Here is a 19,619-nt window from a genome sequence, read left to right as displayed (position 1 = left end):
CAAATACTAGCTACCCTTAAACATTTTCTAGTATTAGGTTGGTGCAAAAGTAATTGCGGTTTTTGCAATTTTTAACCTTTTAAACCGCAGTTACTTTTGCACCAACCTAATAATACAAAAGGTGGTCCAATTAGTTCTTGATCTCTAATCCCCAATCAAAAACCTTTAAATAGGTTACTTCTCAAATTACAGACTATATTCTTAATTCCAGACAGCTGCCTGTGGAAAACAGGCTACAAACAAATAACACATCAAGAAGAGAAAAAACAAAACAAACCCCCAACTCTTTATATATGTGTTCTGGTCAGCCACCAATTCATAGATGAGCAGCAACACACGACTGACGTGAGTTTTAGAATTTACATTATCAAGTGAATTAGATGTTTTTCTTTGGTGTGATTTTTTTTTTTTCTGAATGGATTCGAAAGAAAGGGGGTAAACCTTCCATGGAGAATTGGTCGGAGAGATGCCCTCTAAATGTTTCTGCTCCTGTTAGGGCTTCCTAGCGCTATAATTAGCAAGCACGCCTGGAAGGCTCAATCTTTAAAAACTGGGCAGGCTGCCTGTGGTAGACAGGCGTTTAATTCAAGGTCAGCGTGCCTTATCCAGGCCTTCTGCCTCCCAGTCCTGCCAAGGCTATGCAGACAATATGGGTGATGCACAGTGTACGTGGGGATTTAATGAGATATTTGTAAACCAACAAAACGTAAAAAGTGTATGAGGACGGAGCCTTCTCTGAATGATTTCAGTTGTAAAGCTCTTTCCACAATGATAGGCTGGTGCTCTTCATGCTGAAGTCATTGCTATGTACTCATAGTTCAAGATTTCTGAAATTACTAGTGTTTCTCCATGCTTATCTAGCGTCGTTTCCATCTGTTGTTATTACTTAAAAAAATTATTTACTACTGTCCAAACACTGCACATGGCATCTTTGGGGATAAAAATCTCCCTACATGGTCAACACTGCCTCTCAAACTTGCTCTGTGGAAATTCATGCTTTTGTAGAACACTGTAAAACACTGATATTTTCTCACAGAAAATATACATAAATATGCAACATGAAATCACAGCCAAGAACGTGTATCCACAAAAACAAACAAAACGAGCTGCTAAATTAGATATGACTGGATGCTAGCAAGATTTCGGTTAATTTTTGTTGCGTATGTCTTCATTATTTTGTTGTCTAATAGCAGATGCCAAAGTTTAAAATGACATACTTGGGAAAAGTGGATAATCCGGAACAAGTTTAACCAAAGGCTTAGCTTTTTTATTTGAACTGAGAAAAGCGCACTTTTACTCCTAGAGCTTGGTTCAAGTGTAAGGGGACAACCATACTCGGGAGACTAGTTTGAGAACTGCTCCGAGATAACTGCAGAAGTTGGGATGAAGAGTTACATATAAGGACACTGGGGACCGCCTTCTAAGAGTTTAGCACACAAAGCCGTGCTGTGTGACGCAGGAGTGACACAGAATACTAGGCGAGGTCCACAAAAGGAGGCTGTATATTCCCGTTTACCCAGCGCTGACATTAGATAACCCCTCAGGGTTTCTATGGGTTTTCATTTCAGTTAGTTTACAGTATGATTCTCCTCAAACCCTCCCAACATACCAAAGGAAAACACTAAACCAGCCAGATGCTCCCACAAAATGGTCTCTCTCAAACCATGACACAGCTGCAGTTACCACAGCTCCCCATCGACCGCCACCCTAAACCATCCCTACATCGGTCTGGTCAGCTAATCCGAGGCTAGCTTTCCCTTACGGTCACACAGGAAAGCCCACACCATTCCTCCATTCCAGTTTAGGTCATGAAGACAATGCTTCCAGTATGTTTGAATTTACTTGAGATTATTGCTCGGATAAAAAGAAGTTGACCCAAATTTCACAGTAACACAAAGTGAAGAATTTGAACTATAGTAGAAAAGGCTGAGTGTCTGGAACCTGGGGCTTTCTGCCTTATTTTTTTCATAAATATATGGTAACTTTGAAAGGTACCTGAGCTGTCTCAAAAGTTTGATTCCAATTCAGATCTGGAGCCAGAATGCCTGGATTCAAATTGTGGCTTCAATATTTACAAGTTGTGTGTGACCTGGGGAAAGATACTTATCCTCTCTGAATTTCTAAAATGGAGATGATAAATAATGTTACTATCTACCATACCTATGGCGAGGACTGAATGAATTAATGATGTATAAAACACTTAGAAGAGTGCTTGGCATTAACTGGCAGGAGTAGCAAACACATGTTTACTGACAATAGGATCCTTCCCTAATATTTTTGTTCTAGGAGATCAGGCCTGGCTGTTACTCCGCAGAATTTTCAAGAATCTTTGGGGGTGGATATTCAATAATCAGGAACAGTGACTCATTAAACTGAATAGCAAACAGTGGCAGAGTTCATTTGACTCTACTTTAAGACTCCTACAAGTAGTTCTTCATGTTCTGGAGAAGTACAGATTTGGGTAAGAGGTGCCTGTAAGAAAGGCATTGGATGGAACTGGATGCTTCTACATCCATGAGGGACATGAACACAAGGCTGGGGAACCACTTGTCCCTTTGGTGCTGGCACCTTCTAGCCCTGCACTTCCTAAGACCATGCAGATGGTAGGATATGGAAGCGGGTCAAGGAAGGCCCAGTAATACACATGTTCCCTCCTCTGACACCAACCAGTGTCACTGGCTTAGAACGCTTTACAAAGCATTCTAGGTTAGTAATTTAATAAAAGATAAGAAACACGTCACAGAAAAATTATCATCTTAAAACACGTGGGAAGGCAATAAATACATAAACAAGCACGATTACTTCTGAGCTGACTTTTGCCTCAATGCAAACAACTGGCCTAACTATTTTCATTTATTATTTTAAAGCACTGTCTACAGAAGTGAATTGACTGTGCTATATTATAATCATATATTAAAATGTTACATTATTCTTCTGACAGAGACTTTCATTAAACTTCATTTTAGTCAGTGATTTGCCTTAGCGATTTAATAAAATTTTGTTTCCTGTTTGCAAGCAACAAAACGATAAGTGATATCTCCCTAGTCTGGAACTTAAAACACTTAATATAGCCACTTAGGGTCTGAGTCTGACTTCCTTAAAAGGTAGTATTAAATGATCTGAGTAAGTTATAATTATGACTGTTTCCTCTAAAAAACTAGAACCAGTGTTCATGCGGATTAAAACAAGTGTTTTATACTTAGTGCCCATAAAAAGGTACTTGGGGAATAGAGGTGTTTTGATTATTGACTTAAAAATCCACACTAAACTGTGACTAGTGGAGACTGGGGAATAATTACTGTAGTGCCATCTCATGAACAGCTGTGCTGGTGTCCACACCGTTAAACTACCTTATGAGGTCTTACTGGTACCACTGGGTTGAGTCTCAGATAATCTTACAGCAAATGCTATTTAATAGTAAACCATATTAAAATGCTGTCTATGGTGCCTTAGCATCAGGCTAGTCATAAAATCGAGTCAATAAAAACTCATGTAATGAACTGAGAGCTAGTCTAGTATCTTTTTTAGGTGAAATCATGAACACCCAGGGCTGTCAGTTAACTTGCTTTATACTGTAAGAATAGATTCTATTCCATTATTATTATTATTTCTAAGAAAATGTTCAATCTTTTTACTACTAGAAAATATTATTGAAAATAAGCACATCACACACTTTCTAGGCCTTAGAAAAAAATTCTTTATATAACAAAAACATTTTCATTACAATGTTATTTATAAATTCTCGGTAACATTCGGTATTAAACCTCAATCTTTGAAAGTAATCTGTTCTGATGACAAAAGATTTGCGAGTAACTTTTTAGTTAATAGTGTCTCAAGTTTTGTAGTTACTTTTTACTTCTTTTTGAGACAATGTAGCCAAACATAAACATATGAAGAAAGCTCGGGTAGCCATACTGCCTAGTTCACTGGGAGAGTCCCGATTTACATTTGCTTCGGGATAACTACTCAGCCTGCACGCTTCCCTCTCAAGTCCCACCCAGTTTTGATGACCAATTCTAAGGTTAGCCTCCGCTGGCCTTCTTAAGGAATGTACTCCAGTCTTCAAGGCTCCTAAGCACTGTCCTGAACTCGCGAGTGTGAATTCACAGAACTATGTACTTACACAATAACCTCAATAAAACCGAGGACAGGTGGTGCTATGAATTTTGCATAAAGCTCAAGTTTCCTCCTCTTTACCGATTAGGCAAACATTTTCAAAAACAAATTATTGTGCTGCCAAAAGACGTAATTTTTAGGATCCACAACAAGCTCCACACAGGACACTGTGAACTGATAAGTTATTCAAAGGAGAACAGATTTTTAACAGTCAAATCAATAGTGAACCAAATGCCCCTTGAATATTTTTAAGACTAAACCTATTTTATATAATCCAGTTTGACTCTACCAGTGATGAGAAATAGATGAGGCAGGGTACTGCCATCAACTCTGATACCACACCTATAGCAGAAAACCAAGTTCTTGGCAAGTCTCTCCTATCAGTCCCTTTACCTGGGTCTATGGCTGGTGTCAAACATTTTGGTAAAATCTTGTCTCTCCTTTGAGGCCTACTTATACTTGACTACCCCCCTCAATTAGGCTCTAGAGTACATGAGGTCTGAGACTGAACCTTCCTCAACTCTGTACCGTTCATGATGCTTAGGGTATTGTATCATCGCCAGACCACTCAACTACTTGATGAGTTGAAATGGAGCAAGGAGTTTGCAACGCTTTCCCATTCTCCTATTGCCAAGCACCAGCAGTACAGACACGAATGAAGTTCCTGTTCATGGGACTTGCATTCTTGAAAGGTGTCTTTCCACTGCAGGTTGCAGCTTATTCGATGCCTGAAATCATTTCAGTGGGTTGCACCAGCATTATTTTAAATGAATGAAAAATAATGGAATTGACCTTATCAGAGGAGGTCACACATAGCAGGGTGTTTCCTGAACACTGGGTTTTCAGTTACATGGGTGTATAACGGGTATGATGTAAAATTTGTTTCTTGGTCGGTCCTGGATAAAATTGTAAAACACTATTCTAGAAGGGTGCCCTGCATCTCAGTTTAAATATTACTTAAAATCTCATTTTAAATGTTTACTTAGCAGCAAAACTATCAATAAAGTTAGACAACTGTGTTTCAATAGAATACATGCGTCCTGTGCATCAGGGGCGCTGCTAGACATGGGATACAAGGATGATTAACTCAGTCCTCGTGTCACATTAAAAATGTAAACTATCACAATTTGACAGTGTTAACACAGAAATAAGTGCATATGTAGTATAAGAACTCATTTTTTTGGATGCCACTCTAAAACGTATTTTCACTTATTTTGTCTTTCATAAGGATAACAGTCCACGTTAAATATGTACATAACATCAGGAGTGTTCAGGCAAATAATCTGTGTGATGTCACATAACGAGTGGCTAAACTGTAAATGGAACCCTCAGCCTTCATTTACTGCTTTTCCTGTCACACAACTCTACTTCCTTATTGAGACCCTCACGTGGCCTTGACTTTCTTTACACAATCTTGGAAGTATTCTGAACAACTTCAGAATAAGATGGAGGTCATTACTATTAATTCGTCATTCTTCCTAAGTGTGAAATTATGGTGACCCTTCACGTACCATCACAAGTAAAAAGAAACAGCCATCACCTACTAGTTGCCTAAATTCCATATATTAACCCTCAAATCTGAAGGAGAGAGAAAATCTAGGGGATATGTTCCTTCTGGAAACTAGAATTTCAATTGTACTTTCAACCAAACCACTCTTTTCATACTATTCAGTAACCAGAATATACACAACAGGTTATACTCAGAACTGCGGGAGACAACTATCATGTTAAATTCCTTATCTGGTGGTTCTTTTAACTTACTCTTGGACAATGAGCTAGAAATTATAATTACACAATAGTATACAAACCAATCTCAGGCTAAGTTGTTTATTTTCACAATTTCCACAAACACTTAAAGATAAATTAATTCCATTAAGTTTATCTGGCTGAAAGGCTAAAGACCAGCTCTCAACTCGAACACACAAGGGGCAAAAAAAGGCTACACGATTAATCCGAATGCTACACATATACTACGATGGAGATTTTAGAGCTGGGGTAAAACATACAACAGCCTGCTTTTAATGAACGCTGCAGTTTGGGTAGCAATCCTTCAGATAAACTAAGGAGATTCCAGAGATCCAGTTAGTGTTATACCAGTAAGTGTTATAACTGCTGAAAGTATTCAAATGCAAGCTTGTTTAGCTTCTATTAACCTGCAAATAACAAAATTAGCAACAATAGCTAACACTTTCTAGCTTCTAGTGCTTATCACGTGCTACCATGTCTCCCCGAAAATAAGACCCGGCCGGACCATCAGCTCTAATGCCTCTTTTGGAGCAAAAATTACTATAAGACCTGGCATTATATTATGTTATATTATATTACATATATTATAAAGACCCGGTCTTATAGTAAAATAAGACTGGGTCTTAGATTAATTTTTGCTTCAAAAGACGCATTAGAGCTGATGGTTTGGCTGGGTCTTATTTTCGGGGAAACACGGTAGGTACCAGTCTATGCATTTTATGGAAATTGACTCATGATCCTTACAATGACCGTAGGACTAGATACATTTTAGAAAGGAAGATTACTATTACTACTATTAAGGAACATACACATTACTGGTCCCATTTTAGAAACAGAGACATAGACAGGTTACGTAACTTTCCCAAGGTGACACAGCTAAAAAGCAGGAGGTAGGATACAAACCCATGAATTCTGGTTCCAGGCAATCCCACAAAGACAACTGCATTACATTACAGTTGACCCTTGAATAACACGGGTTTGAACTGCACGAGTCCACTTAATACATGGATTTTTTTTCCATAAGTATGTTTGAAAAAATTTGCAAACCACGTAGCCTAAAAGTATCGAAAAAATTAAGAAAAAGTTAGGTATGTCAGGTATGCATAAATTATATGTATTTTCTCTTCCTTATGATTTTAATAACATCTTCTTTTCTCTAGCTTAAAGAGTTCAGTATATAAGACACATAAAACATACAAAATATGTGTTAACTGTTATTGGTAAGGGTTTTGGTCAACAGGAGGCTATCAATAGTTAAGTTCTGGGGGAGTCAAAAGTTCTATGTGGATTTTTGACTGTGTAGGGGGTCGGTGCCCCCAACGTCCATGTTGTTCATGGGTCAAGGGTACTTAGAACCGATTCCAGACAGCAGGCTTGACCAAGGAGGAAGCTGGTACGGCTTCCTGCTGCCCCTGCCTCAGCCAGGACTCTTCTGCACATCAACACTGCTGTTCTGAACCAGTGCGGCCGGTGTGGGGCTCTCCCTTGCCACCTCACAGGGAGACCCGTTAGGAGAGCAGCGAGCAGCAGGCCCCTACAGGTGAGCAGCCAGGCAGAGAGAGGGCTGAAACCTTACGCCATTGCTGGGGTCCAACCGCATGCTTCTATATCCTGCAAGCGGCAGCAATGAGCAAGGTGGCATAGCGGAGACCAGGGAACTGCTTCAGGGTGACAAGTCCTATGGGAACTGCTGTTGAGCCCAACAAACCTCTAAGAAGTAATTAATTACTGGGTATCCCGCTTGCTTCGGTATTTGTTAGTCTTTTAAAAGTAATACATTTTTGAAGAAGCTGAGTAAAGATACAAACCCCTAGTCTGGAGCATGGTACATTATGGCTCATGGTGAATGGTGATAACAGTTTCTTCAGTTCAGATGGACGAGGACTGGATAACAATACAGCGTGTTCACATACTGACCGGAACGACAGCAGAGAGGGAAAATGGAAGAGGCAGAAGAGAGCGGTGACAATGCTGAGGGAAGTCCTTGCCAGGGGGAGAGAGGATGGGCGCCAGCACACAGTGGGAGGTTTGACCTCGGAGAAGGGCACGGTGATTCAGCCCATCCATGGAATAGGAGGGAGGGCAGACTCTAGCAGGGCAGTGGTGGTGGAAGATGGGAAAATCCTCTGCAATTGCCTCCCCGCCAAGTGAAATAAGCAGTGAAGACGTCAGCGGAGAGTTGGAAATACTGTAGTTGTCGTGGAGAGTAGGGAAGTCGGTTGACAAGAGAATAAGGACGCACTGCCAGACAGCATTTCGGGTCCTCGTGGGGTTTGCAGTCACAATTTTAAAGTGAGATTAGTCAGTATGGTTGCATGTTTTTCTCTAGCTGCATTCAGGTGCAGAGATGGAGAGTTCATGGAGAGGTCAATTTGACCAGGGTTGTCAGACAAGTATGACAGAGGCCATTTTATAATGGTAGGCTACTGAATCTCGCCTAGATGAGGGGAGGAGAATGGGGGTGATTAAGGAATCAGCTCACGTGACTGTGGGGAATGGCAATTGCAAAATGTGAGGGCAGACTGGCAGGCTGGAGACCCAGGGAAGAGCTGATGCTGCAGCGCGTCTGGAGGCCGAATTCCCTCTTCCTTAGGGAACCCGTCTTTTCTCTTCGGGCCTTCAACTGATTGGATGAGGCCCACCCACATTACGGAGGGTCATCTGCTTTATTCAAAGTCTCCTGGTTTAAATGTGAATCACATCCAAACTACCTTTACAGCAACATCCAGACTGATGTTTGACTGAAAACTGGGTTCTAGCTCGGCTTGGTCAAATTGATACACAAAATTAACCATCACAGCAATATTCACACATGTAGGGGATATTTTTGTTACTACCCATTCATGAATTCCAGAGAGAACAGAGTGGAAGTTAATTTAGGGAGGGGTGTAAGGTCAGGACAAATAAATAGAGAAACACAGCACTTTCCGGGGATGGGCAGAGGGGGAGAAACAATGGTGAGGGGCACAGATGTTAGTGTCAGAGCTCTACCACTAAGGGCATGATTCTGAGGTTCTTCAACTAAGCCTGTTTCATCATCTTAAAAAGGGACAATATATGAGGGAAAGGCTTAGCAATGGCTGACATACAGAAATTACTCAAAAATGGCAGCTCTTATCATTATGGGAAGACTCAATATTGTAAATCTATCAATTCTCCCCAAGAATTATTCATAAACTTAATGTCACTTAAAATTTCAGTGAGTTTTCTGACATATTGATTCTAATTTTTATTTGAAAAATGAATGTGAGAGAAATAAAGAAAATTTTGAAAGAGAATAAGAAAAACCTCCATCACCAGATATCAAAACACACTAGAATACTGCAATTGAACATCTGATGAAAGTGCAGGAAGAAGCAACTAAATAAATGAATAGCATACAAAGTCAAGAAATGGGTTTATACATCCATGATAATTTAGTGTACGATAAAGGTGGCATGTATTTCCAATTAACAAGGGGAGCTATGGATCATCCAATAACGGACTTTCCACTTGGGAACAAACATGTAGATTATTTCTGTAATTTTAGACCAGGAAAAATCATGACGTGAAGCTGAAAGGTCATAAAACAACAACAGTTTTGACCACAGGTAACTTAAAATTTCTGTGAGGCAAAGGACACTGTAAACATACTTAAGCTTAATAGGGGATTTCAATTTATTTACTGTCATTTCATAATTTATATGCTTGGTTGTACTTGTCTTCATTTTACATCTTTCTTTTTGTTTTCTCTCTTATACCATATGGACTATGTCTTCTCTGCTCTTTCCCCTCTCGATCTAACTTTATCCCAACAATACGTACATGAAAAAACATGTACACCTACACTCCAATACCATTAAGAATCAATTGTATCTGCTGACCTACATCCTTTAGGTGGGGCTGCTGGATTCTTTTGCCTCCTTCCTCACCCAAGGGTTTGATCAATATAATTTGAGACTTTTTTTATTTTTATTTTATTTTATTAAATTTATTGGGGTGACAATTGTTAGTAAAATTACATAGATTTCAGGCATACAATTCTGTATTACATCATCTATAAATCCCATTGTGTGTTCACCACCCAGAGTCAGTTCTCCTTCCATCACATATATTTGATCCCCCTTACCCTCATCTCCCACCCCCCACCCCCCACCCCCCTTACCCTCTGGCAACCACTAAACTATTGTCTGTGAGACTTATTTTTTTAACATCATGTTCATTCTCGTTGAAGAGTTAATTCTGGATATTGGCACTGTTTTGAACCATAGCTATGTAATAGCATTTACCTGTATTAAACAACTCTAGATGCCCATGGCTTTTTCTTTTATACTGTCATCACCTCATTCTTAAGTTCTTGAGTCATCTTTTAACTCCCCTAAGGTACCTGATATTGTCTGTGTCCTTCTGCACACGAGTGACAACTGGAGAAGCTATAACGTTCAGACAGTAATGTTTTCCCTTTCAATATTCTGTAGATAAATCTCGATTTTATTTATTATTTAGGCTTTAGTGTCACGAAAGAAGTCTGAAGTCAGCTTGATTTTGTTTCCTTTTTGCTTGTGTGTATTTGCAGGAAATTCTCCTTTATCCTTAAAATCTGAACGTTAAACCAGGCTTTGGCTGAGTGTTCCAAACTTTTAAAAAAGTCCGCCTAGCACTGGATCCTTTTGGATACTGACACTGACCTTTTTCATCGGAGTTCTCAGAGACTTTCTAAATCTTGCTATTCTCTCTTTCGTTTCCAATCTGTTGTTCAGTAACTCCTGCCGTGTTTCACATTCAGCAACAGTGCTTTTCGCCTCTGTGGAACGCATCCTCATCTCGGCTTCTCCTTCCTCGGTGCTGCCTGCTCTATTTCCAATGATCCTCATGAGCCTACTTGAGAAATCAGAAATTCCCCTAAAAACCTCTCGTTTCTTGCTGTACATTTACTTAAGAAGAGGCATGTGGCCCAGATGAGCCTTTGGACTTGCTTACCCTCTGGTAGAACATTCTTTCCCTAGATAGGCACATGGCGTCCCCCTTCACCCTTCAGGAATGCCCGCTTGGTAAGGTCTTTCTCAGCCACTCTACCTGAAACTGGAGGAGAAACTGCACTGCCCCTTCCTGAGCTACACCATCCCTCCCCTTTCCCAGCTTTATTTTCCTCTTTGACCGCACTGCCACTCAATATGCCACATATTTTATTTATTTATTGTTTATTCTGTTACTAGATGGCTCAGATATATATGAGGTAGGCATTACCTCATTTAACTATTTGCATGTACTTTATGGATAAAAATTTCAAAAAGCAAAACAAAAAAGTTCCACTTTTATCACTGGGGGAAAAATATTATAGAAAAGATGCCAATTCTTTCCTAGTTAACTTATAGGTTTAGTGAAATTCCAATGAAAAAATAACTTATACTGGTTATATTTCCCAAAGAAATGAAAGCAGGGATTTGAACACATATTTGTACACTTATGTTCATAGCAGTATTATTCACAACAGCCAAAAGGTGGAAGCAACCCAAGTGTCCACTGAGAGATGAATGGATGAACAAAATGTGGTCTATACCTACGATGGAATAAATACTATTCAGCCTTAGAAAGGAAGGAAACTCTGACACATGCTACAACATGAATGAATCTTGAGGATACAAGTATGCAAAGTGAACTAAGTCAGTTATAGAAAGACAAGTGCTGTATGGTTTCACTTACGTGAGGTATCTGGTCAAATTCAGAGACAGAAAGCGGAATGGTAGTAGCCAGGGGTTGAGGGAAAGGGGAAATTGGGAGTGCTTTAATGTGTATAGAGTTTTAGTTTTGTAAGATGAAAAAGCTCTGGAGACTGGTGGCACCACAACATAAATATACAATACGGAACTATACAGCTAAAAATGGGTAAGACAGTAAACTCTATGTGTTTTTTAACACAATTTAAAAAAAGACAAAAAAAGGTACGGAATTTTTTCAGAGAGCCTTACAAAGTAGTCCTAAAAAAGAAAGTGAGTAATAGCCGAGAAAACTTGGGAATAATCATCAAGGAAACTGGCCAAGCCATATACTAAGATATACTGTGAAATTATAATAATTAAACAGTGTAGTAATGAGTAGACTCAATAATTCTGTATGGGCAAGAATTTGGTATTATGATAAGGATGACATCACAATTTAGCGAGGAAAGACTTTTATTTCAAATAATGTGGGGTCTATTAGTTTTTAAGTTAATGTTTTGGGGGCAGGGGACCACCACAGTCAAACACCAAACTACATTCCAGATAAACTGAAACTTAAAATTATTTTCATGTATCTCATTTCCCTTTATTATTTTTCTGCCTTTCTTATATTTTAAGATTTTTTTTTGCAACCTTCCCGTTAAATTCTATTAACCAACTAGGTGACACTTAAACAATAATGTTGTTTTGGAATTTAAATAATCTTGTAGAAAATCTGACAGTCAACAAATGGAAAGTACAAGTACATCCTGTCTTAAGAAAAATCCATTTAACAAAAGAAATCACCCAAAATAGTAGGCTCTCATTGGTATTTAAAAGTATTTCACTTACAAGTTTCATTGAATTCTATTTCATTAACTTTATCCATCATCATAAATGTGACCTTGGAACTGATTCCACTGTAGGTTGAAGGGCCTGTAGACACCAATGTGCTTGGACCCTGAACATCTGAGTATTTGCCAATCATAAAACATTTCCATACTTTATTTTTTGAATACTTCAAATTTTCCATTTTAAGATTTATTCCATGCCAAGTCGAGGGACTGCTGAAAGGGAATACTGAACATATTTGGGTTTACAAAATACCTTTCATAGATGGTGTGGTAGGCAGAATGACTTCCTAAGAAGTCTACACCCTAAGTCTCCAGAACCTGAGACTATGTTACATTATGTGCAAAGGGACTTTGCAGATGTAATTAAAGTTATGGACCTTAAGATGGGGAGATTATCCTAGATACCCTCGTGGGTTCCATCTAATTACACGAGCCATTAAAAGCAGAAAACTTTGTCTGCATAGAGGTAGGACAGACGCAGCAGAAGGGGAGGGCCAATCTGTTTGAGGAGGGAAAAAGGACTCACTGTGCTTTGGCTGGTTTGAATATGAAGAACATAGACAAGAAATCCGCCAAACTGTCAACATCTGGGAGAGGCTCCTGGCTGACAGCCAGCAAGGAAAGGGACCTCTGCCCTATACCTGCCAGCAGCTGAATTCTGTAACAACTGAATAACCTTGGTAGATGTGCCCCTGAGCCTAGGCTGGCTGACCTGCGAGACCTGGAGTAGAGGGACAGCCTTGTTCACTGGCACTTCTGACCTACAGAGTGTGACATAATAAATCTGCTAAGTTTTTGGCAATTTGTTATTGCAGCAATAGAAAGCAGATACACACAGAGACTGAATTCTTTTCGATAAAAACTAAACCAAAAAAATAAAATAAAATAAAGATACTGCCATGGATAATGTACGAGGACAGATTATGATTATCTTTTTTGTTTGTTTGTTTTTAGCTAGACTCATGGGTCATTGTTTCTTGTCAAGTGGTGGAAGTGGCACTGACCCAGAAAGTGTACATGGTATGAGAAAATTAAGACTAGATCCTATTAACTAGTTAATATATGTTAAAATTCAGGAACTGATAAGGTTTTTGGAAAGATTATGTTCCAAGGAGTGACTAAGATCCAACTTCAAAAAATAAACATTAAAAAATGTCCTCAGTTTAGTCCCATGGTGCTTAAAAAAACCCACGACAAAGAAGAATATTTGATGTATTTCCTATCCCATTCCCATGACTTATCCCCTTCATTTGGTCCCCCTATTTCAACAATCTAAGTTAAAATCCAGCTTTGTACTAAGTAAAACTACAAAGAAAAAAAAACTGAAATAGATATTTGGAACCAAAAGAAAGGGGATCAGATGAACTTTTCATGCCATTTAAGCACCATTCCTGACAAAACTGCCTGATTAAAATCCTATTCATTGGTAAATATTTACTTACAACATCTTCTAGTGACAGGCCCTGTGCTAGACACTGATGACATGTATAGTATGATGCAATGAAGACACGTAGTCTAGTGGGACGCACAGCACTGTAATACGTGCAGTAAGGAAGACAGGTAGAAAGTACAGCTAGGGCACAGACATTCACCCAAGACTGAATAAAGCCTAAGCTACAGCTGGAAGGGCCAGGAGGTTCCAGCTGATCGTTTCTGAAACACGACATTTCAGACAAAAGCACGAGCCTGTGCAAAGACACTGAGGTGTGCACCAGCATATAGCCTACTTGGATAACCAAAATATTTCACTGTGTGAGCATGAAGTGCGTACACTGGGTGAGGGGTAAGTCATGGGTAGGGGTTACATCATAAAGGGCATTAGACTTTATTCTGGAGGTGAATGTTAAGCAGAGGAATAGCACAATCATTTAAGTTTCAGAAAGATTACTTTAGTAACAGAAGGGAAGAAGGGAAGATGGATTAAAAAGAAGTAATACCAGAGGCTGGAACTAGTAAGAAGGATATTACATTATACAAACAGAGGTAATGAGGGCCTGAACCTGAAAAGCAAGAGTGGAAATGAGAATCAGGTAATCAATTTAAAGAATAATAAGAAAATAAAGTATGTGACAGACACAGGTTCCTGGCTAATTGCTATTTCCAGCTCCTCACTTTCCTTACCCACAACTCACCGAAAAGCCAGCTACCTCTTCCTCAGCTTCCTCACGGTCATATGCGAGCCCATTTTGGACTATCTCTTGGGAAAGGAGGGTGGCTCTGGCAAAGGCTTTTCTTTCTATTAAATGGAGGTGCATGTAGAGAAAGGCCCAACTCACCTGTTTTCCTTCACGTCCTGCTGAATGAGGACACAGTGTCTGGTGCTGTGACCGCCATTCTACAACTATGAGGGGCCAACCAAGCACAAAAGCCAACGTGCTCAGGAGAGCAGAAGAGGAGGGTGGAAAGTCCTGGTCCCTGGTGAGCTGGCTGCGGTGCTGAACTAACCCGGGGTCTGTTTACCTGTGGAATTAAGTAGCTTTCCAGTTTAAGCCACTCATTGTCAAGCTCTGTTACTTTCCGACAGAAATCAACCAAAGTAAGAGACAGGGCCTGGTGACTTGAGTACGAAAGGTTTGCAATAAAGTGGAATTTAGTTTTACTTCCAGGGTCTAGCTTGGAAAAGTGAGTAGAAGAAGGTGCTGCTCACAAGATAAATTTACAACACATGAGGTACTGGTGTGGGGGTAAGGGGCTGGCTCGAGCAAAGGGGACAGGTCTGACATGGGGATAGGAGGAGGGAACGAAGAAAGTTTGTTCCATGTTGCTTCTGTAACATTATGGAATCATTTAGATGAAGAGTCTGGAACGCATCCAAAAAGTCCACCTCAGATCTGCTGATGTTCAGAAGTCAGATCCTATCACACGTGCGTGACCTCACACTCTCTGGGAAGAGTCTAATGGAGACAGGAGGGTCAAAAGAATGGAGACCAGACCAAAACTTCCTCATTTGAAGATTCCTAGAAAGTGTCTCTTTTCTAGTAAGGCTCTGAAGATGGTGCAGATACTATTTTAAAGTAGAAAGAAAATTGTTTACAGAATTAATCTACAAACATCACCACACCACGGCATAACTTTATTTTATAATTTTTTATATTTTATATAATTTTTTTGTAATGAATAATAATTCATTAGTAGCCAAGATAATCTGGAAAGCATATAACCTGGATCTATGACAAATGAAGACCTTGTGCCAGAGTGACTACACCAGCGATTGTCCCCGCAACTGAAACGAATCTGAGTCACCTGCTTTACTGTGTCTGCCAGTAAATTAGGAATATGTGAGTAACCTCATTCCCAAGACTTGGACAATAACTCCAGGACGTGTTTTATTGGTGGTGGACCACTCCAAAGTACAAAGAGAAACATAATCACTGAGAAGGTGACAGCAATAATTTAGCAGCGCTGTGTGTCAGATTAGATAACATTATAAGGATTATACTACTCCGCCATGAGAAGGAAGTTAATACAGGCGGCCTCGATACAATTATTTTGTACATGGGGCACAATTATAGATGAAAGGAAATGCTCGGCAGCTCCCAAGTTAGGGAATAGTAAAAATACAGTCAGAGCTAAAGCAGGTGACAGTCTCACAGACAAGAGGCACAAGGATGTATGGCAAGAAGTCCCTATAAACAGTGATTACAAGCGCAAACCAAAGGTTGATTTTCATGTGTACGAAGTTTGGACTCTAGACAGCTGATGTACTGGGCGTGTACAGACCACAGCAATCCTCATCAAAGGCATCTATGATGACTAGGAAGTACTACCAAAGAGAAAGGAATACGCCCTTGGTATCAAGCAAAAATGTCTCAAAACCCAGTAGTGACTTGAGAAAAATGAGTCTAATAAACACAAATTTGTACTTCAACCCATTGGTCTCAATGCTAAAACATAACTGTCGTCATGCTGCTCCTGAGCACGAAAACTTTTAAGTGGGCCCCCCTGGCTCACAGACACCCCCTCAGCCCTTCATTCCAGCCCCAAACTAATAAACGTTCTAGTCAAACTTGCAGTTTTGTCTCCTTTCACGCATCCTGCACTCGTTATATTGGCCTAGCTGATACTTCTCAAGTCCAACCTGTAACCTGTGTTTTCCTGCTCCTGCCGTTCTGTTCACGTCCATTGTTCTCTGCCTGCAGAGATCCTACCAATCCTTCAAGTTTTGCCCCTTTTATTTCCCAACATTCCCTGATCCTACAACATGTGGTCCCTCCTTTACAGCTTATTCTGCTCTTATCAAAATCACACTATCCTGTTTTGAGTTGTTACTGCTATTGTACCTCCCTTATGATATTCTAAATTCCTTCAAGAAATTCGTTTTTGTGACTTCTACAGGAGCATAATTAAATCATTGTAAATAGCTGTATTAATGACATAAAACAGTCATAGATCAAAGTCTTCAAAAGAACATACAAAGACAAGTTTATTAGAAGTCTAATAATTCAACTATTTATCAGTTTGGTGAACATTCATATGCTCCTTCTCCTTCTGTTGATAGGAAAAAAGCAATATGTAAGAAATAAACATGGGAAGTATTCAGTAGAGAAGATAATGAATCACTGTGGTCTAGAAATTCCAGACCCCGTTTTTAGTTATCTGGGCAGGTTTAACTTACCTTTTTCTCTACTTGCTTCCTCTATAACTACCTACTTTTTACCAAAGTGATGTGAGGAACAAGATCTTTGTTAATTAATGTTTTTAACATCTTTCAGAACACTCCTCCCTTAAAAATATACTGGTTTGAATGTCTTTAGCTTTTCCTACGTTTATCACAGTTAGCAATGATTTTTGTGATTCATAGAATACCTGAAGCATAAAGAAGCCCATTATATGCCAAAGAATGTACTTTCAGTTTTATTAAAAAAACAAAACTACTCTCTTCCTCTATGTCCACAGATTTCTTTTAGGCTATGAAACTGTGTCCTTCTGGCCACTGCATAATCCCAATTTATAGAGTGGTTTAATAATCTAGAAGAGGAGGTATACTATGCTCTCAAGAACAGAATCTATCCTAAGGGATGGTTTGTAATAGTCTTCATGAATAAACAAGAAACCAAATTCAGTTCACTAGGGTGGGGAGTGGGGGCAAAGAAACAGTAAAGTGGCAATGAAAAGTCTTGAAAAATAAAGGTAATCTATCTGATCACAAAAAGTTTAAATCTGGAGAATTATTTCTTAACCAGTGACATAGGCCAAAGACCTTAAAGCGTCATGCTTTTCGAGGACCTCCAGTTCTGATTCCTCTTCTCTGTAACTTTTTCTACCATGTTTCACTTTTCTCTGTATGTTAACCTTTCACTTCCAAGCTCTTATGAGAACTCAACTCAAGTCTTAGGCAGTCTCTACGTCCTCGTGACGTAAATCCCAGATTATGGTAAGGGCATTCCTTCCTACCCAAGATGTTAAGCTGTAAATTTAGAAACTATAAACAATGCTAGGGAAGAAAAAGTTGAGATCTGTGAATGAGAACCAAGACTCCTGACCTGTCGTATTTCTTCTGCCCTTCTGCATCTTTAAGCCAACAAAAAAAAGGATGCGGACTTTCTCATTTGCCAAACTACTTACAAGAAATTTTAAGAAAAACGAAGAAATTACAAAACTAAAACTAATCTCCAAAAGCAAATGCAGGCATGCATCTAACTGCAACGATAATTCTTTACCGGGTATTTCAATTCTAATTGTAAGGCAAACCAATCCTTGGACTTAATTCTGTGTGCTTGCAGTTCTCCAAAGTCAGATGACATAATAAACAAGTTCTTCCCTTCCCACTCCTGTGGTCACGTCAGAAACCTGTTGCATCACCTGGAAAGTGGTCTTTACAATCTAGGAAAGGAGCATCATCACCACGATCTCTAAATAATTCAGCTGTTTTCTTGATAAATTTTAGCCTCATTTATTTTAATGAGGTTGCCTTGGAGGCAAGAGTGTGTTGACTCCTGTTCGTCTTTAACGAGATTCTAGCACAGACATCGACAGCTGTGACTTTCTGGACTTACAGGGACTTGAGAGTTTTGAAGACTTGATGAGAGATACATGGTTGGGCAGAAGCAGAGGAGCGGGGAGAACATGCAATCGAGACGGGGGGAACTGGGGCACCCCCGGAGTCCCGGTGGTGGGAGTGAGAAGTCAGAACTGCGACGGAAGCTTTTCGGAAAGGGCACTGCTCGTCGGCCAAGGTGTCGGGCCCCGGGTCAGGGTCCGGGCCAACCTAGGGGCACGCGAGAGATTCAAGTCGACGCGACCCTTGGCCAAAGCCCTTGGGCAGACTGGGCATCACTAACACCCGCGAGGATTAGAAAATAATACTCCCCTTCCCCCACCCTCGGAGAACTAAGCTGGAGGCGGAGACGCGAGGCAGGAAGCGCAAGGGGCCGGGGTCCGAGCCGGACCCGCGAGAAAATGCCTGGGCCGGGGCTCGGGGCCGCCAGGGGCCGCACTCACCATGTCGTACACGTTGAGCACCACTAACTGGTTAGCCCCCATCCTCCTCCCCGCGGCCGCCGCCTCGTCCTCCAGCCGCTCCGTCTCCGCGGGGCCGAGGCCGCTCCCACCCCCGCGGACGCTTCAGGGAGCCAGAGCTGGGCACTAAGCGCACAGCCCGGCCCGCGGAAGCCGGCGCGGGAGCATCGGGAAGCCGGGCCGCTCCCGGGCGCCGCCGACAGGACCCAACGCGCCGACGGGGCCAGACGGGTGGCAGGCCCGCTCTGGCTCAGGCACCTCCCCTAGGCGGCAGGCACGTGGGGAAAGGCGGGGTCTGAGCGAGGGGCGGGCGCCGGGCGCCCCGGGGGCGGGGCCAACCCGGCGCCGGGGCTGAACCCGCCTGCACTTCGGGTCTTTGCTGCCGGTACCCCGGGACCTAAAATGGCCCAGCTTCTGCGCCCCACCACCGTAGAGGAGCGGGGTCCCAGAAAGAATGTAACTCCCAAAATGCGGTGGGGGATTCCCCCACTCGCTGCCTGAAGCTAAAAGGCGGAGTCTCAACAACTACGGTCCTTCGTCGTGGCGCATTTCGAGCCCTCGACTACAGCTCCCAGCATGCTGCGCGGGTCCCGAGCCTATCAGAACAGGATTTCCCGTGAGACTACAGTTCCCAGCATGCAGTGCTGGAGGGAACGTCTGCGCCTGATCCTTTGCGGTCCGCCCTTGGCTGGCTTTGAAGTCTTCGACCCCTGTTAGCTGCTGCTACTGCTGTTAGTTTCTGTCACGTTGAGCCCGATGAAGCTAA

At 41.1% G+C, this 19,619-nt stretch overlaps 1 protein-coding gene across 2 annotated transcripts in view; it reads right to left on the bottom strand.

The window, feature by feature from the left end:
- Positions 1–19,332, bottom strand: part of DESI2 (desumoylating isopeptidase 2) — a 41,222-nt gene extending 21,890 nt beyond the window's left edge. The window contains exon 1 of one of the 2 annotated variants that reach the window (XM_074316849.2): positions 18,836–19,332. In XM_074316849.2, coding sequence (XP_074172950.1) covers positions 18,836–18,877 — 42 coding nt within the window. In that variant the 5' untranslated portion in view covers positions 18,878–19,332. The remainder of the gene's footprint in view (positions 1–18,835) is intronic. The other variant, XM_019730864.3, reaches the window with a different exon arrangement.
- Between the last annotated feature and the right edge of the window lie 287 nt (positions 19,333–19,619).

Source organism: Rhinolophus sinicus, chromosome 6, assembly GCF_057876585.1.
Source record: "Rhinolophus sinicus isolate RSI-liver-muscle chromosome 6, RSI-T2T, whole genome shotgun sequence".
Lineage (NCBI taxonomy): Eukaryota > Metazoa > Chordata > Mammalia > Chiroptera > Rhinolophidae > Rhinolophus > Rhinolophus sinicus.
This window is presented reverse-complemented; position numbering and strand designations above follow the sequence as displayed.